The 22,792-nt window shown below is 34.2% G+C and overlaps 1 protein-coding gene across 1 annotated transcript; it reads right to left on the reverse strand.

The window, feature by feature from the left end:
* Positions 1–9,231: 9,231 nt before the first annotated feature.
* Positions 9,232–21,794, reverse strand: LOC128556617 (arylsulfatase I-like). The gene is made up of 4 exons (XM_053542169.1): positions 21,186–21,794; positions 17,596–17,903; positions 16,514–16,638; positions 9,232–11,567 (listed from the first exon to the last, which is right to left on the reverse strand). Exons 1-4 carry the CDS (start codon positions 21,792–21,794, stop codon positions 11,335–11,337), a joined length of 1,275 nt encoding a protein of 424 aa, XP_053398144.1. The 3' UTR covers positions 9,232–11,334.
* Positions 21,795–22,792: the final 998 nt, after the last annotated feature.

The raw sequence follows: 22,792 nt of genomic DNA on the forward strand, positions 1-22,792 counted from the left end.
TCAACAATTATTTAGTTTACTGTTCTAAATAAACAGATACTATATTATGTTTCCTGTTTCGCAATAATACATATTTACCCAATTAATCGAAATTCTGTTAATGTTATTTCTGTTATATTATCGTTCTGGATGTTTTATAACACTGGAACAACTTTATTACGTGGTCGATGGGGTCCAAGTTCTGATTTCGGGACCCGTGGATTTAACGGGGCTAAATATATACCGCGTGTTGGCGGTATATGCAATACCCCACCCTTCCTAAATGCATTATACATATTACGAACGCTGCTTCACGTATATAAATATTCTACGGTATAAAAGAACATTCATCTACCTTACATGTTATAGGGGAATATGAAAAAGAAGCATAATAATGCTGTGTCAGCTTCCTTTTTCATCGTAATTATAGAAGAAAGTTAAATTGTATAAATCGGAAATAAACATGTTAACTGTGTGAGAAGCTCGCGGTCGTGAAAATCACAATGCAGGAGCATAGTTATATAGGTTTATATTCACGTGGAATTCAAATATTCTTATTATTCAAATGTTGATGTCTTTGGCTTACCTTATGCAAACTTTGACTGTTTTACTGCCTTATTACCACATGCCTGCATCTATTCAAAGCGCTTAACAACAGCATTGCAGCATTATGCAAACAAGTAAGCTAGTAGACGATTATAATTATTCTTTTTTACTCTTGTCTTGTCACAGTTGTCTTATCAAAGGCGTAAAGATAAGGGTTTTATCATAGTATACGCCGATTATTTTGAGAGAAAAAAAGCGAAAATATCCGCTTAATCATAGTAAAGTTACCACTGCATAACAAATTTTGCACAAGATATAATAACTCCATTACATTATATTAGACAGTGTTGACAGAATATAATAAAAAATATAGCTAACCACATAATAAAATAAGATTGGCAGTGACTAAAAGATGCACAAACTGTGAAGATAAAATTATATATGACATGATATAATATATAACGGAAACAATGTAATAAAGTATGGGCAAAATATAGCAAAGAATGCAGATAATGTCATAAGTTGTCTACATCATGTAAAGAAGTATCTACAAAATATAACTAAAATTTCATAATATTGCCACAAAATCACAACATATAACGAAATAATCACATAACATTTGCACGGCATGTAAAGATTTTAGCACATAATCAAACTAAAACAAACAAAAAACAAACAAACAAAAAACATTATATATATATATATATATATATATATATATATATATATATATATGATAAAGTAGTCCACCTTCGAATTATTTGATTGCAATCGGATATTTATATAATTGAACATGCCGTTTAAAAACAACCGCTTAAAACACCAACTGGTGTAAACAAAAGCAAAAATTGTCAATATTCTGTATAAAATATGACTAACATCTATCTGTTTAAATAATATTTATCCAAAATCAAAAATAATGGGGAAGAGGGTGAGTTTTGCGCATGCTCACTGTCAACACATGAAGGTCTGACATTGAGCCACTTTTCATTACTTGATCCGGAAATGACTGTTGAAGAAGTTTCCGGAAAGTTTTAATATAATACTATGGAAATTTTTTTTTAATAACACAGTGGTCGAATTTATCATCAGTCAACGTCCGTATAGATCCCATTTTAAATACCTCTTTCAGGGCCTCACTTCGTGTTAGTCTACTTACTAAATATAACTTTGAATTATGTCAATGTTAAGCTTTATTTTGATACCAACCATTGCTAATTTGCAGAAATAAAAACGTTACAGATTAAAAACGTCATTTTCTGTCCGAGTTTATCTTCAGTACCTGTATATTTATATACGAAATTTGTTAAAATACAAAAGGTGTGTTTCTTTAACGTAGAAATGACGTAAAATCAGTAGGTAAATAATTATTCTTAACAAGAGTAAATTCAGTAATAGCCATCCGTATCTTGTAAAACTGGAAATCTTGATTTAACAACTGTTTTTGAAATATAGAGATTTTGAACGCTTTTAATATGTAAACATAGAAAATGGAAATGTGAAATGAAATAAAACTGGCAATACAGTCCTACCAAAATGTCTGAGAAGGTTACTAAAATTTAGCAGGGGCTATTCAGCTAGGCAAATAATCTGTAACTGTTAATATCCCATAAATCTCCATGGCCTGCTGTGCTGACTGACATCCTCACTAATCATAGCAGAAATTTATAGAAGTCTTATATTGTGTTACATATACAAAGCAGGGAATGTTTCTTTTTATCATTTCCAAAGAGCTATGAAATAAATTTAATCTTATTTATTATTTCTTACAGGTGAGTAATTATATATTTTTTGTATCCATCAATTATATTCTTGAAATAAAATTTATCTGGCAAAACAATTGGCAGTACAGTACAGTTTTTTTTTGAGAAAGTTTGTTTAATTATGATACACAATGAAACTAAGAAAATTAGTATTAGTCTCTTCCTGTTTCACCAAAGGGTTTTGTGGTTTTACTACTTCCATCCGTCTGTCTGTCCATGCTTTAATACGAATTGATACTTACGTTGCTACAGGAGACAATACATAATAGTAAATTCAATTAATTCCCTAATTCTTAGATCGTGACTAAAACGTTTTTTAGGTGGCTTAAAGTTATAATCCTGTTAAAAATCACCGTTAAAATAAAGCAAATAACTTTGTAGATTTGTAGAAAACAGTCTAATGAACAAATTCGCCTCTTAGTTAGACTTGGATGGCCAAAAATTGTTGAGATACGAATGGATATAAAACCATGAAATATTTAATGACCAGCTGGTCACTTATTCACTCGCCAGGCTTCGCCGAATTCCGTAAACCAACGAAGACAGCGTCACGTGACAAAAATTCAAATACGTCGAAAACAACAATGGCTGATCGGCCGTGATAGGGTTTTGTGTAAAGACGGCGGATAAATGCAGAAATTTACAAATATTTTGCTTTTCGATGCCATTTCTACAAACAATACATTAATGTTATAAAATTAAGCCTGTTGTTAAATGAAAGGAAAGGCAGTTTACCAGAAAATGCGATACGAATGTGCTAGACATGTTGTTGTTTTGTTTCTTAAAACAGATTAGCGTGGCTCTTTGTACGGTCCCATACGAACAATCATTTAGCGTGGCTCGTATTACGGTCCCGTACGTTTCACAATCAATTTGTCTACATCTGCACAGTAGTCCCTAGCTAAAAGTTCAGCTCAGAAATGTTTATATAATATGCTGTTACGGATCTCTGAGCTAAAATGAATCCCGTACTGACAGCAATTTCTTACACAAAATTGGACAATCAAAACGGTGTAGACTTAATCCTATTGTGTTATCAAGGTTAAAAGATTTGAGAATATTGAAACAGTACAGAGGAAAAAGAGCTGGTCGCCTGAAGGCACAATCCTTGAACAATAGCAAAAGTGGTTACGGTAAACCAGTGGTTTTCAGAGGTGTAAACTTAAGCAACCTTATATACCCTAAGAAAAATGGAAATAAATTGAATGGACAAAATGAACAGCTTACATGTTTGACGCTAAATTGCCGCTCGGCAGTAAACAAGGATGTTCTTATTGGTCAATTATTACGCGAGAAAAGATAGATTTTGCTCTTCTTACAGAGACTTGGTTTTCGGACGACAAACAACACCAATATGAAACGTCTGATCTCAATCAAAATGGCAACAAACTGAGTGTTACGAACAGGCAAAATAGGGTGGTGTGGTTGCACTGACATGAAGATCTGCTGTAAACTCCAAATACCAAATTTATTTTTGTGCTTGTCTTGTGAAATACACGATATGACCTGTCATGAGCACTTCGTAGTAACTGATGAAAGTCACTCACTGACCTACATTATCGATTTTTTTTCGCCATTGGTGTCGTCACATATTTATTATGTCACTATCGGTGCATTTCATTTATAGTCATGTACTGTACAGGATGGGCACAACGTCTCAGGCTGATTCTAAATGTATAAGCGCAATATTATCTGTAAATTTACTACAATTAAAAGTTGAATTACAGAATTTTTATATATTCTCATGTGCGTGTTCCTTCACGAACACCTGGAATAAACGTTGGTGAACAAATCGAGTACGACTTCACACTGTGCTTGTACGTGCATGCATATATTTGATAGCAGTTTTTCTATAGTTTTTTATGAAGAACATATCAAATAGCGTTTCTGTTCACGAGATAAATGTATTACTAACGGCAAATTAAATATTTCTTTCGTTTTTCATAATTTATTTTATATTTAATATATTTATTTAATTTGTGATCCTCATAATTTATGTCCATATTTTAATTACTAATGATAACGACTGTGTTCGGACGTGTCTGAGTTGGACGTAAAATCAGACTGAAATGATATGAAAGTGATAATTAGTCACGAGTTGGACTAGCAATTATATGACAATTCCGGTTACAATGTTCAACATTGACACTGAGCTGTGGATGCTATCTATGTTTCCATTACGACAGTCGTGTAGAACAATCCGCAACCAACATATTGAATCTATATAGATCTCTCTCTCTCTCTCTCTCTCTCTCTCTCTCTATATATATATATATATATATATATATATATATATATATATATATATATATATACAAGAAATATTTTTAAAGATGGTCGGCGAATTGTAGTAATGCAAGAAGTTATGACGTTTTTATATTTTATATCATTTGTGTTATTCTATCACGTGTCTAACACTTTGCAATGTTTTATAGCAAATCTAAACACTACACTTTAACACTTTTAAAGGCTTTCCACAAAGGTTTTGTATATATTGGTTCGTTTATTCTACGACGAATAATTACAGCGGTCGGCTAATCACACCCTTATTCATGTGATACGCAGACCGTATTCAATTACTCTATTTTGGAATTTGAAAAGGTATTATTATATTTATTAAATTTACTTATTATTTTTAGATATATCACTATTCTTGCTAAATATACAGAGCGGAATATAACTTTAAAACTGTAAACAGCATCATTAAGGATTTACGCTTTGTCTGAAATTTCACTCAGTGTAACTGCTTGCATTATGTAGTCTGATTTGCAAAACGTAAGATATGGCATGGGTCGGTCCAGGTCACGAATTAATTCTTTGTACGGCATTTGCAGGAAGAAGAAAAAATGCTGAAAGAGTTTGATAATATTTTAAACAACTCATTGTCCATATGCCAATGCATGCCTAAAAGGCGGTTGTAATCACACAACTTGTCTTTAGTGTAACAATTATAGACCCTCAGTATATAGTCATGTTAAGCATTCTTAAATTCGTACTGCAGTAAAGATGGTACAAGAAATGGGAAATCTGAACTTCTGGCAAAAGCTATTTAATTATTAATGCCCCATTTGGCCGGGAGACTTCGGATTGTTAGGTATTAAATCATGTGAAGGCTAATGGGACACAGAAAACGGTACCACAAGGGGTGTTTTGCTTCTTGTTTCTTATCCGAAAAAGCATCGAACTTTCTTCAATGGTTTGTAAATTTTGATATTTGTATGGTTAATTCATATGACCTAAGGCAAAAAGCAGCATCATTTCATTCGGGTAAAAATGGACTAAGATCTGACAATCTTGGGTAGGTAGACCTTTTGAATAAAAGATCCGCTAAAAAGTTATGATACCCACGACATTAAATGGTACTCATGATTCTTGAGAAAAATATTCAGTTTAAAGTAATACATGTAAGCGGGAAAAGAATGTGATTTGTGACACTATTAGTCCCGACTCATTCAGGCAAAGCCTTCAAAAATACTAGGAATGTATAATACAGTGATAAATTATTATGAACATTTTTGTAAACAAGTAGGAGAGAGCGCTGGCCACCAAGTCTCGAATCTCGGCTATAATGAACAAAATAACTTCCTTGACAACACAAAGGAGGGAGCCGATATTTTTGCAGTAACGCCATCCTTAAGATGGGTCTGTTGATCATAATGTTATATCATTCATGGCTTCCTTTTGCTTAGCTTCGAATCGGAGAGTTTCCTGTTTCGCACAAACGTTCAGACAGCTAATACGACTTTATTTCAAAACCTCTAAAACTGACTGAAGGAGGACCGGTTCTGTTGGTGATATTGCGATTAATCTACAAAACATGGTTTGTATAGATAATGTACGTACGTATTTGAAATACCGATCTAAAGCAAATGGTCCTCTTTTTGTCACTCTAACCACTTACCAATTTATTGCTGTCAAAAGGGCCTTGGATTTTTCTGGATTAGAAGAACGTAATTTGAAATCGCATTAATTTAAGATTGGGGAAGTCACCACTATGTTTAAAGATGGCTGTGGGATAAATGATATCAGTCGGAAGATAGAGGTCTGATGCCTAAAGGTTCTACATCCGTTAAGGTGCGAGTCCGTTAATGGTTCGTACATCTTGAAATAATTTCAGTGATGAGCGGCAGCCAGACCCTGATCAAATGTTAATCCTACATTTTCTATGTAATACTGAGTCCTATATATCAACACATATAACATTGTAGCCTATGAAATATGGATACGGATGTATATATTTTTATGTATATAAGGATAAGGATATAAATATAAGGATAAGGATGTATATATAAGAATACAAATATATATAAGGATAAGGATATATGTATAAGGATAAGAATATATATAAGGATAAGGATATATTATGTAAGGATAAGGAGATATTATATGGATTCATATAAGGATATATATGAGAATATATATATATATATATATATATATATATATATAAGGATGTATATATAAGGATAAGAACATAATATATAAGGATAAGGATATATATATGGATAAGGATATATTATGTAAGGATAAGGATATATTATATGGAAAAAAAGAAGAAGAAAAGTATATATATATATAGCCCAAAATTTTCAAAATTATAAGGATAAGGTGATAAAAGGATCTGCCATATTGCCATTAATATACTTTGATGTATAGGCCCGGCGATCCGCATTTGGCAAAGTAATCTGTCCATGTTAGCCCACTCTCTGTTACCGTTGCCGGAACAAAGCGTAAATTCCAATAAATCCAATACCCACCTCCCCCAATATGTTTTTTTCATATAATTGGCTACCTGCTCTAATACAGTTGCAACATGTATTTTGATAACATCTACTTTAAATATTAAAGCGATATTTTGCAGACTTTATGTTTTAATTGTTCACTAAGTAGTTACCTAGTCCCCACTTCTAGCCTTTAATACAAATCGTTTAATTTCGAATTTGTTTCACAGACCTATCTTTAGAAGTTATTAATCAATGCTTTATTAGTCCCCTACTGGTTGAAACCCAGTTTCGGGAACTATAGGAATGCGCTTTTCCGTCCGTCATTCCGTCCATCCGTCCGTCCTTCCGTCCTTCCATCCTTCTGTCCTTCCGTCCGACCGCAATTTCGTGTCCGGTCCATAACTCTGTCATCCATGAAGGGATTTTTATATCACTTGGCACAAATTCAAAAATGATTAATATTACTTGGCAAAAATGTTCCCCATGATGAGATGATGTGTTATGCACAACACCCAGAACCCTAGCTTAAAGTTCAAGGTCACAATTGGAGATCAAAGGTCAATTGGACATTTTTCCTGTCCGGTGTATAACTTTGTCGTGCAAAACAGGATTTGAATATTACTTGGCACAAATGTTCACCACTATGAGACGGAGTGTCATGCGCAAGAATCTGGTCCCTAGGTCGATGGTCAAGGTCACAGAGGCCAAAGGTCAGATACAAGAATGACTTTATCTGGAGCATTTCTTCTTAATTCATGGAGGGATTTTGATGTTACTTGGCATAAATGTTCACTACTATGAGACGGATTGTTGTGCGCAAGAACCAGGTCCCTAGGTCTAAGGTCAAGGTCACACTTAGAGGTCAAATGCCAAATTCAAGAATGACTTTGTCCGGAGCATTTCTTCTTCATGCATGGAGGGATTTTGATGTAACTTGGCACAATTGTACACCATCATGAGACAGTGTCATGCACAGATCCCTTTTTTAGAATTACTTCCCTTTGTTATTACTATAAATAGCTTATACTGTAACTTTTTCATTACTAGTCATAGGGAAAAATCGAGACCACTTTTCTGTAGTACAACATGTATGTTACATCCAATTTTGAGGTGTATTTTGACCTATACCTACCTCGGGTAAGGATTTTTGTGTGGACTTAGAATTTTTTTTGGGATTTTTTTTTTAAAGATTAACTTCCCTTAGTTGTTACTATAAATAACTTATATTGTAACTTTTTTATAATTGACTGTAGGGAAAAACCAAGACCACTTTCCTGTGGTACAACATGGATGCTGCTTTCAAATTTTAGGCGTATTTTAAGGTATCTCTGTGTGGATTCAGAAAAACAAAAGAATTACAATAATTACTACACAACCACAGAATTAAAATTCCATTTGCAAATACAGGTGCTAGTGTAAAGAAATTTGCTATGACGGGCGTATATTGTGACATTCTGGCACTCTTGTCTTTTTTTTTTTGGGGGGGGGGGGGTTATTTACAAATTATATGATCCCTTTTTGATAATTGGCCAAACTATAGGTTTTTATACATGTATACAGATTTTAATCCAAGTGTTTTGTTATTACATATTGTATATATAGTACAATATTGTTTATACATTATTGACAGATATCAGTTCATTGTGTTATACTGCAGTAGAGAAAATTAGTTGCCTTCCAGCATGTCAATACTTCATTCACTTGTTTTTCTAAAATACTCGCTAGCGATATTTCAGGCTCTAGTTGGATAGTAGGGTCTTACCTAATACAGTATGTGCCATATAGGGCTTTCCAACCGACTGAAATTGAGAATCTTGGCCTTGATGTCCATATGTGGGCCAATTTGTTTGTGGAAGGCTTAATGGTATGAAAATACATAATGTGCAGGAACAGCCCGGCACATTTTGAATTTTAAAGATCCTCCAGAAATTTTGATTTTGCATTACATAAAACCTACAATAGAAATAATTTGGGAACTGAAAAGGTTGTTCTAGACACCGGAACTTGAAGCTACAGCTTACGCAAGCCTTTACCCACGTCCCGTCCATTGCCACGAAGAACATGGCGCTACATTCAAGTTAATTCCGTTGCAAAAATAAGACAGCGGGTCAATAGTTGTAGTACCTATGTAAAGATAAAAAATTTATGATAAAATAATAAAAATAAATGGAGGTGCATACATTAGATATATTTAGATATATTAAAGACAACCCAGCGATTATGCCCGATGACATCCGTTTAACTCCATAAAGATATGATATTATGCTGAATACAATTTCAGATGCAGTTCCTTTATTAGTTACAACGGAAACATGAATTCCCCTCCACGTCATAGTGTTATTTGGTTACAGGCCATGGCTGTTGACTTCATTTTTATGCTTTCCCGCTTTGGCGGAAGGTCCACTTACAATGCTCGTTTTTTTGTAAGTGTACCTTATGGCGTTTTTAACGCAAACAAATCCGCTCTGCTACCGTTTCCGGAGCAGAATTTTAGGTACAAAGACTTATAGATTATCATCATTGCATTTATTCATAAAGTTATTCAAAATTATATATTCACAGCCATGGCCAATTTATGCCACTATTTAAACATAAATTTCATCAAACATTATTTGTAGTCTGTTTCTTGTGTTGCTGGATAATATTGAGTTTAATCGCTAAAGATTAAACTGTTTATCTAGCACAAACGAATTATTAGTTAATTGGTTTTTAATATGATGACGTAATATAATGAGAAGATTAGCACGCGCTTATAGCGCCCTCTATAATGAGAAGATCAGCACGCGTTTGGAGCGTCCTCTTTCTCGCTGACTTCCAACGAAGGTAGACGTGCTTTTAGTGCTCTGTCAAACTATTTCAATTTAAGTCTCTTAAGAAATACCACCCACCCTCCCCTATTTTGTTTCAATAGTTTGTTGTCCTTTTTTCTTTTGTATATTTCAGCTCCAATCCCACTTTGTCATGGCTGGATGCGTCATAGAAATGCATACTTTCTAAAAAGATACATTGATCTACTTATGGAAGAACAGAAAACAATATATACAGACTATACACTTTATAGGTTAAAATTTTTGCTTCCGTTGCCGGAGTAAAAAGTGTGATAGAATCTAGTGCATTAACAAAAGAACATTAGCTGCAAGATTTATGACATTTGTTGGCGTTTTTAACGCATAAAAATCCGATCTGCTACCGTTTCCGGAGCAGAATTTTAGGTACAAAGACTTATAGATTATCATCATTGCATTTATTCATAAAGTTATTCAAAATTATATATTCACAGCCATGGCCAATATATGCCACTATCTAAAAATAAATTTCATCAGACTTTATTTGTAGTTTGTTTCTTTTGTTGCTGGATAAGTGACATTCACATACCAGTTTAGCATCTGAAACACTGAATTAAATGTAAATGGTAAAACTATAAAACACAGCAATTTGACGTCAAAAGTGAGTTAAGTTTGTAATGATAAGATAAAATTGAAGCAGCATCTCATAACTGAGAAATATTACTAGGGCGGGAAGGGGTAATGTATTACTGAATTTTAATTATACTATACATTGGACCTGTAGATCCTCTATTTGATTTGAGAGGAAAGAAATTTCAAGTTTGAATAAACATGTGGTGTCATGACAAAAAGTAATATCTTTGATGCATGAAGTAATAGAAAATGGAAAATGTATGTTCTTTTCTTAATAAATGGTTATAATTGTAGTTTCATAAAATCTCTTTATTTAGGCATACCCCAAGTGTGAGTTAGAGGGGTGGACTGAATGTCTGCTATTTTGTTAATAAAAAATATGTTGATAATGTGCATGTAATTGATTCTTTTGTTTTTGATTCAGCTATCAAATTTCAAGTGATGAATTACCACCAACTTGAACAAAGCTTCTCAGATATGAAACTTCTACGATCAATTCTTCTCTTGATATAGTCAATATCATCATTTCGTACTGCAACATAAAAAAAATTAATTAAGTCACCATTAGTGTCCAGTTGGATTTAAATTTCAGTTCTCATCTTCTTCCATTCAGACATTAAATAGTTTCTGTAAAACATTAAAACCCTAGCTGCAAAAGTAAAAATTTATGTTGTTGCTTTTCTGCGATTGCAATCTTTCCATGGATTTATATCTTGTTTTGCAATTGTTACAAACGAATGAAAAGTGTTCGCAATGACAAGAGTTGGCGATAAACACAACTTCAAAAGTCTTGTATAACAAAAGCTTGAATCCAAGAAATCTAAAAACAAACAGGATTTTAGAAAGATTTTAATTATCCTGTTATGTCACTGATGTACTGAATGGGATCGAACAATTTTCACTCTATTGCCATGGTTGCCAAAATCCATCATGATGTATGGGGTCTGCACGCAAATCAACTCCTGGCATTTGACATGAAACCAAACCTCTCTCATAATCTTCAAGTCTTTGAAGCATATCTTGTACTATTTCAGGAAAACTTTCAGACAAATCGATTTGTTCAAATGGATCGTTCTCAATATTAAACAGGCAAACGTTTTGAAGATCACTAGACTGCTTCTTTCGCGAACCCGGACCTAAAACATAACAAATCTTGCTGTCTGTATCTAATCATTGGTAGAATTAATGCAACAATATTTAATTCAATTATAATTATATCAAAATATATATTAGAATAACAAAGTAAATATAAAATCTCTGCAACTAGTGAGCTCATTAAACAAGAGGATACCAACATATGAATTTACACTGTAATAGATAAAATACCAGACGCAGTATTTAAAACACATGCAGTAGAATAAAAACAATTAACCTTATCGAGAAGTGTTCAATATGTCATTAAACATTATGAACTGACATCCAACAAGAATGTATGACAATTTTGAAATATGCATTGAACTCTACTTTTATAAATAAAAATTGTACTCGCATTTATTTTTGAAAAATAAGATAGCAGAGCGCTTTGCTATTTTTAAAAGTACACGTAGACACGAGTAAATAGACTTGAATTTAATATTTCATTACGTCACTTGCAAAGTATTTGTTAATTTGAATTACAGTGTACAAGAAGTAATAGAATGTTTACGGATATAAAGGTAAATAATATGCACATTCGTTCGATTTCTGGCTACTTTAATTACGTCCTGAGCTTGGGCAAGGCACTTTAACGCTAGTTGACCAAACTGTAAATGTGCACCAGCAAATTGCTAGGGCGGGAAGCGGTAAGGTATTACTGGTTGTAACTGTATTTGAAATTGGATCGCTTAGATATTCTGCAGTATTTATGTTCAATGTTTTACAAAGCGATGGCAAATAAGATTTAACGTTACTCTAACCCTTGCAATTGAAATCTAGACAGTACAAATAAGGACTGATATTAGAGAAATTGTAAGCTTCATCAGCCCGGAACTTCATATATCAGTAGACTCAACAGTTCTGGTAATATTACCGGATTTTGAACACTATATGGTCCTTTTAGAAACAAGAGTATTGTCTGCACTTATGCATGACATGCATTTAACAGGATCATGTTTACAATACCTGTAATGAGTTGCCAAAATCCTAGCAGCAGTTTCAGAGTCGGGAAAATTTGTTGTGACAGGCAGACGAATGATCAGTCGGCCTAATAGACGGAGCAAATATATGGGGATACATAATAATAAAATAAGGAAATTTGATATGTTCCGTAAATAGGAAAACAATGAAAACATTTAAAGTCGGCAAGTCACATTTAATAAAATAGATAATATTTAAGACATTTTTCAGGATCTGTACATTCTGTTTGAGATTTAGTTAATGGAACAAAAAGATTCATTGCATAGAGTTAGATTCGTGTTAAAACCGGTTTAAGCTCCCCAGTGGTGATTTTCCACTGACCGTTCCAAGGCGGTGCCCCACTGTGTTCCTTTGTTTGTTCGTTTTGTCCTTGTGTGTTGACTTTGTGTGCGCGCGTGTGTGTATGCTTATTATTCGTCTTGTCCTTATGTGTTGGCTTTGGTGTGTGTGTGTGTGTGTGTGCTGTTCGTTTTGTCCTGATGTGTAAGCTTTGAGTGTGTGTGTGTGTGTGGTGCACGCGTTTGCGTGCTGGGGGGTTCGTTTTGAGGAGGCTGCGCTTTTGGTGCGTGGCATTCCCTGTTTGATATTTTTCTTTGTTTTTTTAGCAATAGATATTTATTGATTTTTATAAAACGGTATAATTACCCCTCTTAAATATGTAAACAAATTAAAAGAATTAAGCATTCTTTTGATTTAGATACAAGTTCTAGCTTTTTGTTTGCATTTGATAGATATCGTAATACTTCAAAAACCTAAGCCAATAATTTAAAGTTGCATGTAGCTTCTAATTTCATTTTTTTTTCACTCTAGCTTGGTTGCGCACAAACACAAGTAAAGGGAGGTAATTATTAAATTCAAATTTGCATTTCTAATGAATTTCAGCTAAATATTTAAATGTTCAAATTAATATTTCACAAGCATAGTACAACATATCACATTTGTATATCATTCCTTGGGAAAAGTCTGTTTAATAAATTATAATCGATATGCTAAAATAACACTTAATGCCGGTTTAGAAACGAAAATAGAAAAAAAATATATACTTTACTTCCAGTAAAATGCATACTTAGGTATTTCATAATGTGTAAAATTACAAAATCGTGATTCCATAATCAATTACGATACAAAAGATAATAGGTAAGAGTCGACTTCTTGGAAGCACAGAGCACCAAAAACAAAGCCCTAGAGCCAGGCATTTGCAAAGTAGGCCCACAACAAAAAGAAGCTGTAACGGAAAATGTTTCAGACGGGTTGCTCAAACATCCAAAAAGTACATATTAATTTATGCTAAATATAGAAGGAGGGGAAGGAAATGGTAAGGGGCAAAATGGGACCGGGGAAAGGGAACTCGAAGGTGAAAGTTGAACAAGGACGCATAAGCAAAGGGAAAGGCTCGTTCCTTAATAACAGTCATACTACAACGTAAACCACAATAGAGTAAACATTCATGTACCAAAGATAAACACACAGCAACACCCAACTAATTTACATAGAAAAACGAACAAGCAAAACATAAGAAAACGGAAGGGCAGCGTTTTAGACTCACAAGCATACAAACGCACCCACACAAGTAGGGAAAAACAGATCGTATACCATCTTAGGATTTCGGCAGCAAAAACAAAGGGAAGCCACGAAAACTTACATAAAGGGGAAGGGGAGGCAAAAAGTAGGGGAAAGGAGGGTGCAACAGGGGGAGTGAGGGTGAGGGAAAAACGCTTACAATAAACAAGAAAACATACGCAACACACAAAACAAGACAGACAAAAAAAAACAGTTGAATATAGGAACACCGCCTAGGAACGGTCAGTAACCTATATAAAGGAAACTGTGAGTTTAAACGTGTTAAGGGCATGCTAACCTCGCACTTACCCTATTCCCAATAAGTTAGACAAGACAATACTAATAAAATGCCAACAACAAACAAGACTACAAACGCAGCACAAAAAAGTATGCGATGGACAGTTAATGGAATACTAACAGCAAACAAAACTAGATACGCAGCACAAAATACGAGACAGAAAACAAGTTGAAAATGGGGACAGCCTTGGAACGGTCAGTAACCTATAAAAAGGAAACCGGGGTTTTTAACGCGTTTAGGGCATGCCAACCTCGCACTTACCCTAAAACATAGTGCAACAACAGTAGTTCTAAACTGCATAAGTGCAAACTTACAGTCGTTCGGAAATGGTGAAATATTAGGTCTAGAAAACATATGTATATTGTGGTATGCAGTATGAGAACAACTTCTGGTTTAAATTAAGCTAGGTCAAAATTATTTGAAAGTGGTTAGGTCCTGTCTCAAAAAGCTTGTTAAACTTATCGTGAAATTTGCTTTTCAGGGAAGTAGCTTTTTAACTATATCCTTCTGCATGATAGTCAGCTCTATAAACTGTAATATACTAGTCACAATAATGAATTAAACGGTAAAACGTGCTCTAATTGTTATTTATACATTTTATTAATGATATTTATGCATAGCTCATCATAAATAAATCATTCTGTACCATAGGCAAAAATGCGGTGTTTAAATTATTTTCAAGAAAGAATTATGTTCAAGACAATCGCCATAGATAAAATAAAACGCCGACAGTTTTTAAACAATACACTATATTTCTTCTTCACATCACTTATTTATTGTTGTGACAAAATTATAATAGCGAAATTATAAATAATCAAAGTTTTCAGAAATCTGGTGGGGCTGAGAAATTGTTTTGCTATGGTTATTGCAGGGAAAACGATATCTATAAACGTTATATTCAAGGAACTTGTGTAAGACTAGCAAATTTACATGTATTTTTTTATATTTCTAATTTTTCTAAGGATTTTATTGTAGATTTAACGTTTTACGTAGTTTCTGGCTATCTCAAAGGCTGAAATTGTCCTTTAAAGGTATATGTACAGAGGGAAAATGTCATTTAATAAGATCTATTTAGTTATCCGATTCCAATCATGCATTTGATAAATTCGTCTCGACTGAACCCAAAATGTGCATTTATTATATACGCTAACGTTAACGATACAGAAATCCGATCACAAAGAACAGTAGTAGTTTTCATTGCAAGCCTTTCTCCGTTCCGTCCCGTTTTTCTATCACAGAAAGCACACGATTCGCTGGGGACGGTTAACCGTAAGTCTCCGTAATGTTAAATTTAGCCAACAAGTTTATTAAACAAAGGCTGTAAAAACAAAATTGTTAAGAGATAAAGTTCCAGATACCATTCAGCACTTTTTTGTTGCATTAAGGAATGACTCATTTTTGAAAGTCTGTTTAAAATTATGTTAGCGCTGAGGCGGATACTCCGCCCCAAAAATGTAGAAAAGGTATAGTGTTTCACGATTTCCGACTTGCTTGGCACAGCAAGGATAAAAAATTAATAAAGTTGGGTGCCATATTCCAAAAACTTGCTATGCATAATAAAACAATAAAACATCGTAGTATTTAAAATATAAGAGGAAAGGTTGTCTTTCTCTGCATGCATACATGTGCATACACTGGTTATCTGATAATCAGAGCTTACCTCCTCAAACTGGTCATAAATTTAGGTGTTACAAATCTTATCTTAACTGGTTAACAAAGACTTGCAAACTGAGGCATCAGACAAATTGCAAAAGCTTCAAAATCACTCGCATTACAAACAGCATAAAGAATGCACTAGCTAAATAAATCATAGTAAATTTCCGTGAATACCTTAGACAGAAAGGCATTGCTTTAGTGCGTTATTACTTAACAACACAAATTGGATACAAAAGATCTTCCGGCCTATTTCTCCGAATTCTTTATCCGTTAAATTTCGTAAACGTCCAGCAAATTTGGTAATGCTTATTCGTTTAAACCATTTCACGATCAAAAATATGGCTTAAACGTCAACAACAAGCTTCAAACTGTAGTGTAATTGTGACAATCGGGATGATTTAACTGCACTAATGTAACAGAAGTTATAAATCATTAAAACCTGTAACATTATACCGAGCTGTCCAATTACAATTTTCCATGCCCCTATCCTTATAGAAGATCTTCTTGTATAAAATGTAGAATTATACAACGGGTCAATGTTATGAAGTATTTCCTGTCGTGGACTTCGAATACCATACCTGTAAACAAACACATCAAGTAAAAACATAGATAATGATAATATATCATAGATTATAATCATCGTCATGTATGTAATCTATTATGTATTAAAGTTTGGAATGTCAACCAGAAACGATTTTGCTCCTCGCGTACTCGCCGATTTTTTCGATCAAATACTTAGTTACTGGTTTAAAGTGGTTTGCGTAACCGAAATAGGCGAGACTCGGCCGTATTTAGCATTTGTTTACTTTTAAAGGGAGATTATTCAAAATCATTAGTTGTTAAAGAATGAGAAGGTATAGCGCTTCTGTATGTTATAAAGACATACGAAAAATGAGTATGTTTTAATAGCTCATGTAATATCGTGATCGGAGACTTATGTAACAGAAAACCAAACTTCTGGAACAAACTGCGAAGTCGGCATAAAATTGGACTAGTTTATTTTCAAAAATTATAAAGGATTTGTTCTTTATGATATACCGCTAATTTTAACGTTTGCACACGGACGTGCATGGTGAGATTTTCTAATTGTTTATGCTATAAGCCGTACTGCAATAAGTGGCAAAAGTACAATTTACAGCGATGACGATTTTCAATTTGCAAACACTTGGTACCTGTCAGGGGTCATTATTGACCATTGTGCATCAATGCATACCTTCGTGTTTGTAATATGGGTAATTGATCGAAAATATGACAGGTAGATACGTTGGTGTCGTTTAAACGGCCGCGTTAAAATTGGTTTGCTTCTAGTTTTTTTTTTTTTGTTTTTTTTTTCTTTCTTTTTTTTCTTTCTTTTTTTCTTTTTTTTTTTTTTTTTTTTTTTTTTTCGAGTACTCGATTACTAATTTCGTAATCGATACTCAGAACACCAAGCGAGTACCCGCTTAACCAGTTAACAGATGACATGCCTAATTAAAATAACATAAAAACTTAAGTAGCATTTCTTTATGCATCAGCATACACAAGCTTTTGCTCACTTAATAGTTTTCCACTGGTCATATCCATCCAACTCTTCTATGTTTTTCAAATCACCACCAGCAAGATTGACGAGCGTGGGAAACCAGTCGGTAACATGCATGAGCTCATTCGAAATATAGCCGTTCCTTTTGTTGCCTATGAGTGAGCTGTGAACGAATCCTACAGCACGTATTCCCCCTTCCCATAATGTACTTTTTGTTCCCCTAAGAGGCAAGTTGCTACCTCCGACGTTTGGGTTTCCACCATTGTCTGCAACAGCAAACAAATTGCAGTAAACTGTGTGCAAATATAATATCCAAGTGATAAGCTAGGAAATCCGTACACCAGGAAAATCCACATTCAAAGAACGAAGCGGCCCATACAGTACTCAACACGAAATAAAGTTGTATGTGAAACAGTATGAACTAAAAACAGATGCAAACAAAAAGTAACAAACAGACACAAAAGATTAATGAGAAAAGAACATAGTAGATTCATTGATAGAAGTACTATGCGGGAGTTTGAACTAGTTAACTGCCACCAAACCGACCGAACTCATTAGACCTTACCATATTCGTATATAATCATATAGTGTTTAAACTACTCCCCGCCAGGTATATCCCTAACAGAGAGCTGTGTGATGTCTCTGTGTTCGAAAGCCGTCTCGTTCCACTGTTAACACTCTAAGGTCAATTTTAGCCAAATCGTAAAGAAACATTAACAAAAGGTTAGTGCAGTTACTTTAAAAATGAATTTGAAACTGGGTTAAGTCATGTAAACTACATCGTAAACACTTTACTAGATTATATAAACTCTGTCCTGAATATTTGTTTTAATGAAATCTAAATCAAGTTGGAAGTCTGGTTATATATCTGTGTATCGGGTGTCACAAAACTAGTCTCTTGATCAAATTGTACAAACAACCTTGGTAATTATAACGCATTATATTTTGAGCTAAATTAGATTCTGATATATATAAATGAACAGGTTTAATAGCCACGTAGATTTTGAGACAATTACGGACCCTGTAGTGTTAAGCTTTTACGAACTGGTGACCTAATATTTCAATTTTAGCAATTTTAGTGTCTCACTTGGCTTTGATTCAATTTTTAACATAACGAGAACGTTTACAAGGTTTCAATTTGATCAGGTAAACAAATGGCCTCTAGAATGTTAACAAGATTTTACTATGATACGACTTGACATAGTATTTTGAGCCAAGATGATTAGGTTTCGAACCCGTCCGAAATATGTAGACAATCATTAAAACTAACTTTCATTAGTAATGGGCTGACATTGTGACGTCTGGAACGTTAACTAATACTGTCGGACGACGACGCAACACACATTTTCTGTAATGGACAGACGAAATGGCTAACTGATATCCCGTACCGCGATATAAGAGCATACTAAGCCTGACCCGATCGTTGTTACAGGCTCGTTAAATTATGTTGAGGTGAGCCCCTTGACATTTCTATCGTCAAAGCACTTCTCAACTGTCTTTGTCTTAATTCACAAATGTTGAATTGAAGCAGAGGACATAGGCAATGACACTAGTTAACTCTTACTGGTGCGTGCTTTGCCCAGCTTACTTATATCATACAAAGAATCACAATATGCAGTCTTCAAGTGTCAAGTGCAACAATAGCTCACGCCTAACAAGTGATACTTAAGGTGTATGTACAAATGAATCCTCCGTTCTATTTCTATCAAAACAAAATCATATGACTGCAACGTATAGCGCTGTTGTGAAGTGTAAACAATGAATGCCAGTGTAGTTTTAACAAAAGCATGAAATCAAAACAGTCTCGAGCTATGTGCTTGACAATTTCTAACAAGATATATAATCCTGTAGTATCTTCTTTTTGTCTAACGCTGGTTTCAGGAAGGTCTGTTTTGAGATACAGTACGCAAAAACATTTTTATAATATATCAGATAATACATCAATTTTATTTCAGAAATTTTGTTGAAAGTAAAAGAGCAAAAGGTGCCCCTCCCAGCATAAATTCATCACCATCACAGGCGGGCAACTGGATAGAACTAAAGATGCGCTTAAAGCCAGCTGGATGACATAACTAGTATGAATATAAAAAAGAGATGTTATCTGTTACCCAGATGGTACAAATAAATAGACACAAAAGGATCGGGTGTGTGTATTTTATACGATGGTGGTACGAAAGAAAAAGCTATAATAATAGTATTACTTTATTAGAATAATAACTTTTGAATACTAATTCAAACGGAAGACCCTAACATATAACCGAAATACTATTCATTACATCAAAAAAATATACGATAGATATAGAATTTTTACCAGAATCCTGTTTTCTAATAAAATCAATGTTTTAATTAAGTTGAAATAATTTTTGTATGCTCATGTTATCGAGTAAATTGATTTTGCAACACGTCAACTTACTAAAAAGATTGAAGAAAGAGTGTCCCAAGAGATGTTAAAATAGCAGGAAGTAGAAAGTTTGCGGGGTTAGCAATGTCAGGTGTGGTCTGTATTTTAGTGTACTCACCACTATATATCAATCAGTTATCTATCGTTCTACCCAAGATTAACAATAATCTTCAACAGTTATGCAGAGAAATACAATCGACGTTACAGTAACAAAGTCGAGCCCTATATTTACAAGGAGGGCCATAGAATGATAAAACAATATCATTAAGTATAAAAATTATAATATGACTAGAGCTACAAATGTAGATGATTCATAACTCTAATGTTAAACTTGAAATATTGTTAGTTTAACCGTAGGGATTAACAACTTCCTATCATAGAGTCGTCAACCTATTCCGTTAGACAATCAAAGAGGTAATTGTATGGTACAGATGTAAAACGGTTAAACACTACACGACGTCGTGTCTCAACACGGTTGGGTCATAACCTATTTTAATTAAGAAATAATAAATATGTTCCCATATTTTATCAGTTAATAAAATATGGGCAGGAGTTCGGATGCGCAATAATTAAATCACGAGTGCGTAGCACGAGTGATTTAATTATTCGCATCCGAACGACTGCCCATATTTTATTAACTGATAAAATTATTGGAACATATTTATTATTTCTTCTTAATAAATATGTTCCCATATTTTATCAGTTAATAAAATATGGGCAGGAGTTCGGATGCGCAATAATTAAATCACGAGTGCGTAGCACGAGTGATTTAATTATTCGCATCCGAACGACTGCCCATATTTTATTAACTGATAAAATTATTGGAACATATTTATTATTTCGATTCTAACCACGCAAATACTTCGTACTTTACAGCACTACATTTCAAGCTCAATGCGTCATTCGGCAGGCTGTTACAATTTACCTCCCACGAGTAGAAAGCGTTTTTTGAAAAAGGAATTTACCGATATTTGTTCTTATTTTCTAAAAAGAGCACACGTGTCATCGTATGTACACTACACACCAGGACAGTTTTTGGCATAGAAAAGGAAAATAAAAATAACTACGTGAAATACTGAATTCTGCACAAGTCGAACATGGAGTTTAATTTATTTACTGTTATAGTAGTTGATATTAATTGTGCCTGCATTAACTGCACCAGAAAAAATGTGAAACTCTCGACCAGACATGACCCTTGAGCATACAGATGTTGAACTTGAAGAAGCAACTTGAAGCTGGCTACACTGGTCCAGTGACTGGAGTTGATCCTTAGGCTCTGATGTTTCAATTTCTACTACTGGTTCTGGTACGACCACAGAACTTACTGGATTATATGGCTTGACCTCAGAAGAATTCCTGCTTTTGTAGGTGAGTGCATTACTAACGTTATGTTTTTCATCATCATGTGGTTTTATGTAAGATGTCAGACTTTGTACATTCCTGTGTCCAGTAACAGCCATGATTGCTTCATTCGAAAACCCTTTGCGACTCGAATGCGTTGACACAAATGCCCGAATACAATGATTAGTGTACCTTTGTGACAGTTTTGCTGCTTCCGATAGCCTTGCCATAAAGCCATTTATTTTGTTAATGCCCAAGGGAGAGTTTTCAAACCAGGTTTCAGACTCGGGACCTGCAAATACCCGCTGTGGCCGTTGAAATAATCTTCCACATTGTGAGTGGAGCTTTGAAAGGTACTTCTCGAAGCTTTTAAGTGAGCAGAAGTCATCCCCCGTTTCATACATCCTTGGCTTCTTACTTTTCTCTCGGCTGTCAAGTCCATGATGCGTTTTATCTGCCTCATTATAGGCCATTGTAAGGTAACGCCTATCTTTTACATCTTTTTTTTTTATCACAAATGATTCTTTTTTTAAGTGTTTGCAAACCTTCCCTGCCACGGCGTCCAAATTGGGAAATTATTTCGTACATTACTTTGTTCTGCAATGTTTCAGGCTTATGTTCTGAAAACACCCCACTTTCATATAATTTTATGTGATCTTCCTCAGAAATGGGCTCTTTGTTTTTTTAAATATCTTTACCTTCTCTTTTCAGACCCTTGATCAGGCCAGTGAGGACCTGATTAGATGCCATGAATTCACGATCCTTCATTGAATTCAGCAGTCTCGAGAATGGTGGCGCTGTGAGGTGACGGTTGATACCTGCTCGGATACCAGCTAGTGCTGATTTGGAGTAGTTTCCACCTTTCCTGCTCTGCAGACAAGCATAGAATTGCTGAAGAAGCGTATCCAGTGTTGTCGGATCCAGGTCTTCAAATGATTCATTCAGATACCCATTTTCAGACATCCAGGCAGAAAATTCAACAAAACAAATCTTTTACTGGAGGGATTATTTATGAAATCATTAGAAGTCATATTATAAAATTTAGTGATTTTTTTATTCTGATGGAAAAGTGTTGGATTAAAAACATTAAGAAAAAAAATATTAAAGTAAGTGTTAAACAAAACTGATAAACCGTTGGTATAGACTGGATCACTCATGAATGCATTAAATTGGATTGTCTTATTAGCCTGTATACGGTAACGCCACCTGTCACACAAAATATACCTTTTGAACATTTACGGTACTTTGTGCACACACTGAACTGTCAGTGTTTTGAAATACACTCAAATTGTGCACTAAATTGTTTTAGATCTAATTTCTACATTTATCAAAGTTTCACCCGTATAGGCATTACGAGAGCTTTCAGACTGAGAAATGGATACGCATGTAAGGATTTTGAGCCCAAGTTATGTAAAAGCTCATTATCTCCAGGGTTGGTGCTTTTTTAGGAATAGTTGTGGTACTTTATGTT

Source organism: Mercenaria mercenaria, chromosome 4 (assembly GCF_021730395.1).
Source record: "Mercenaria mercenaria strain notata chromosome 4, MADL_Memer_1, whole genome shotgun sequence".
In the NCBI taxonomy this organism is placed as follows: Eukaryota; Metazoa; Mollusca; class Bivalvia; order Venerida; family Veneridae; genus Mercenaria; species Mercenaria mercenaria.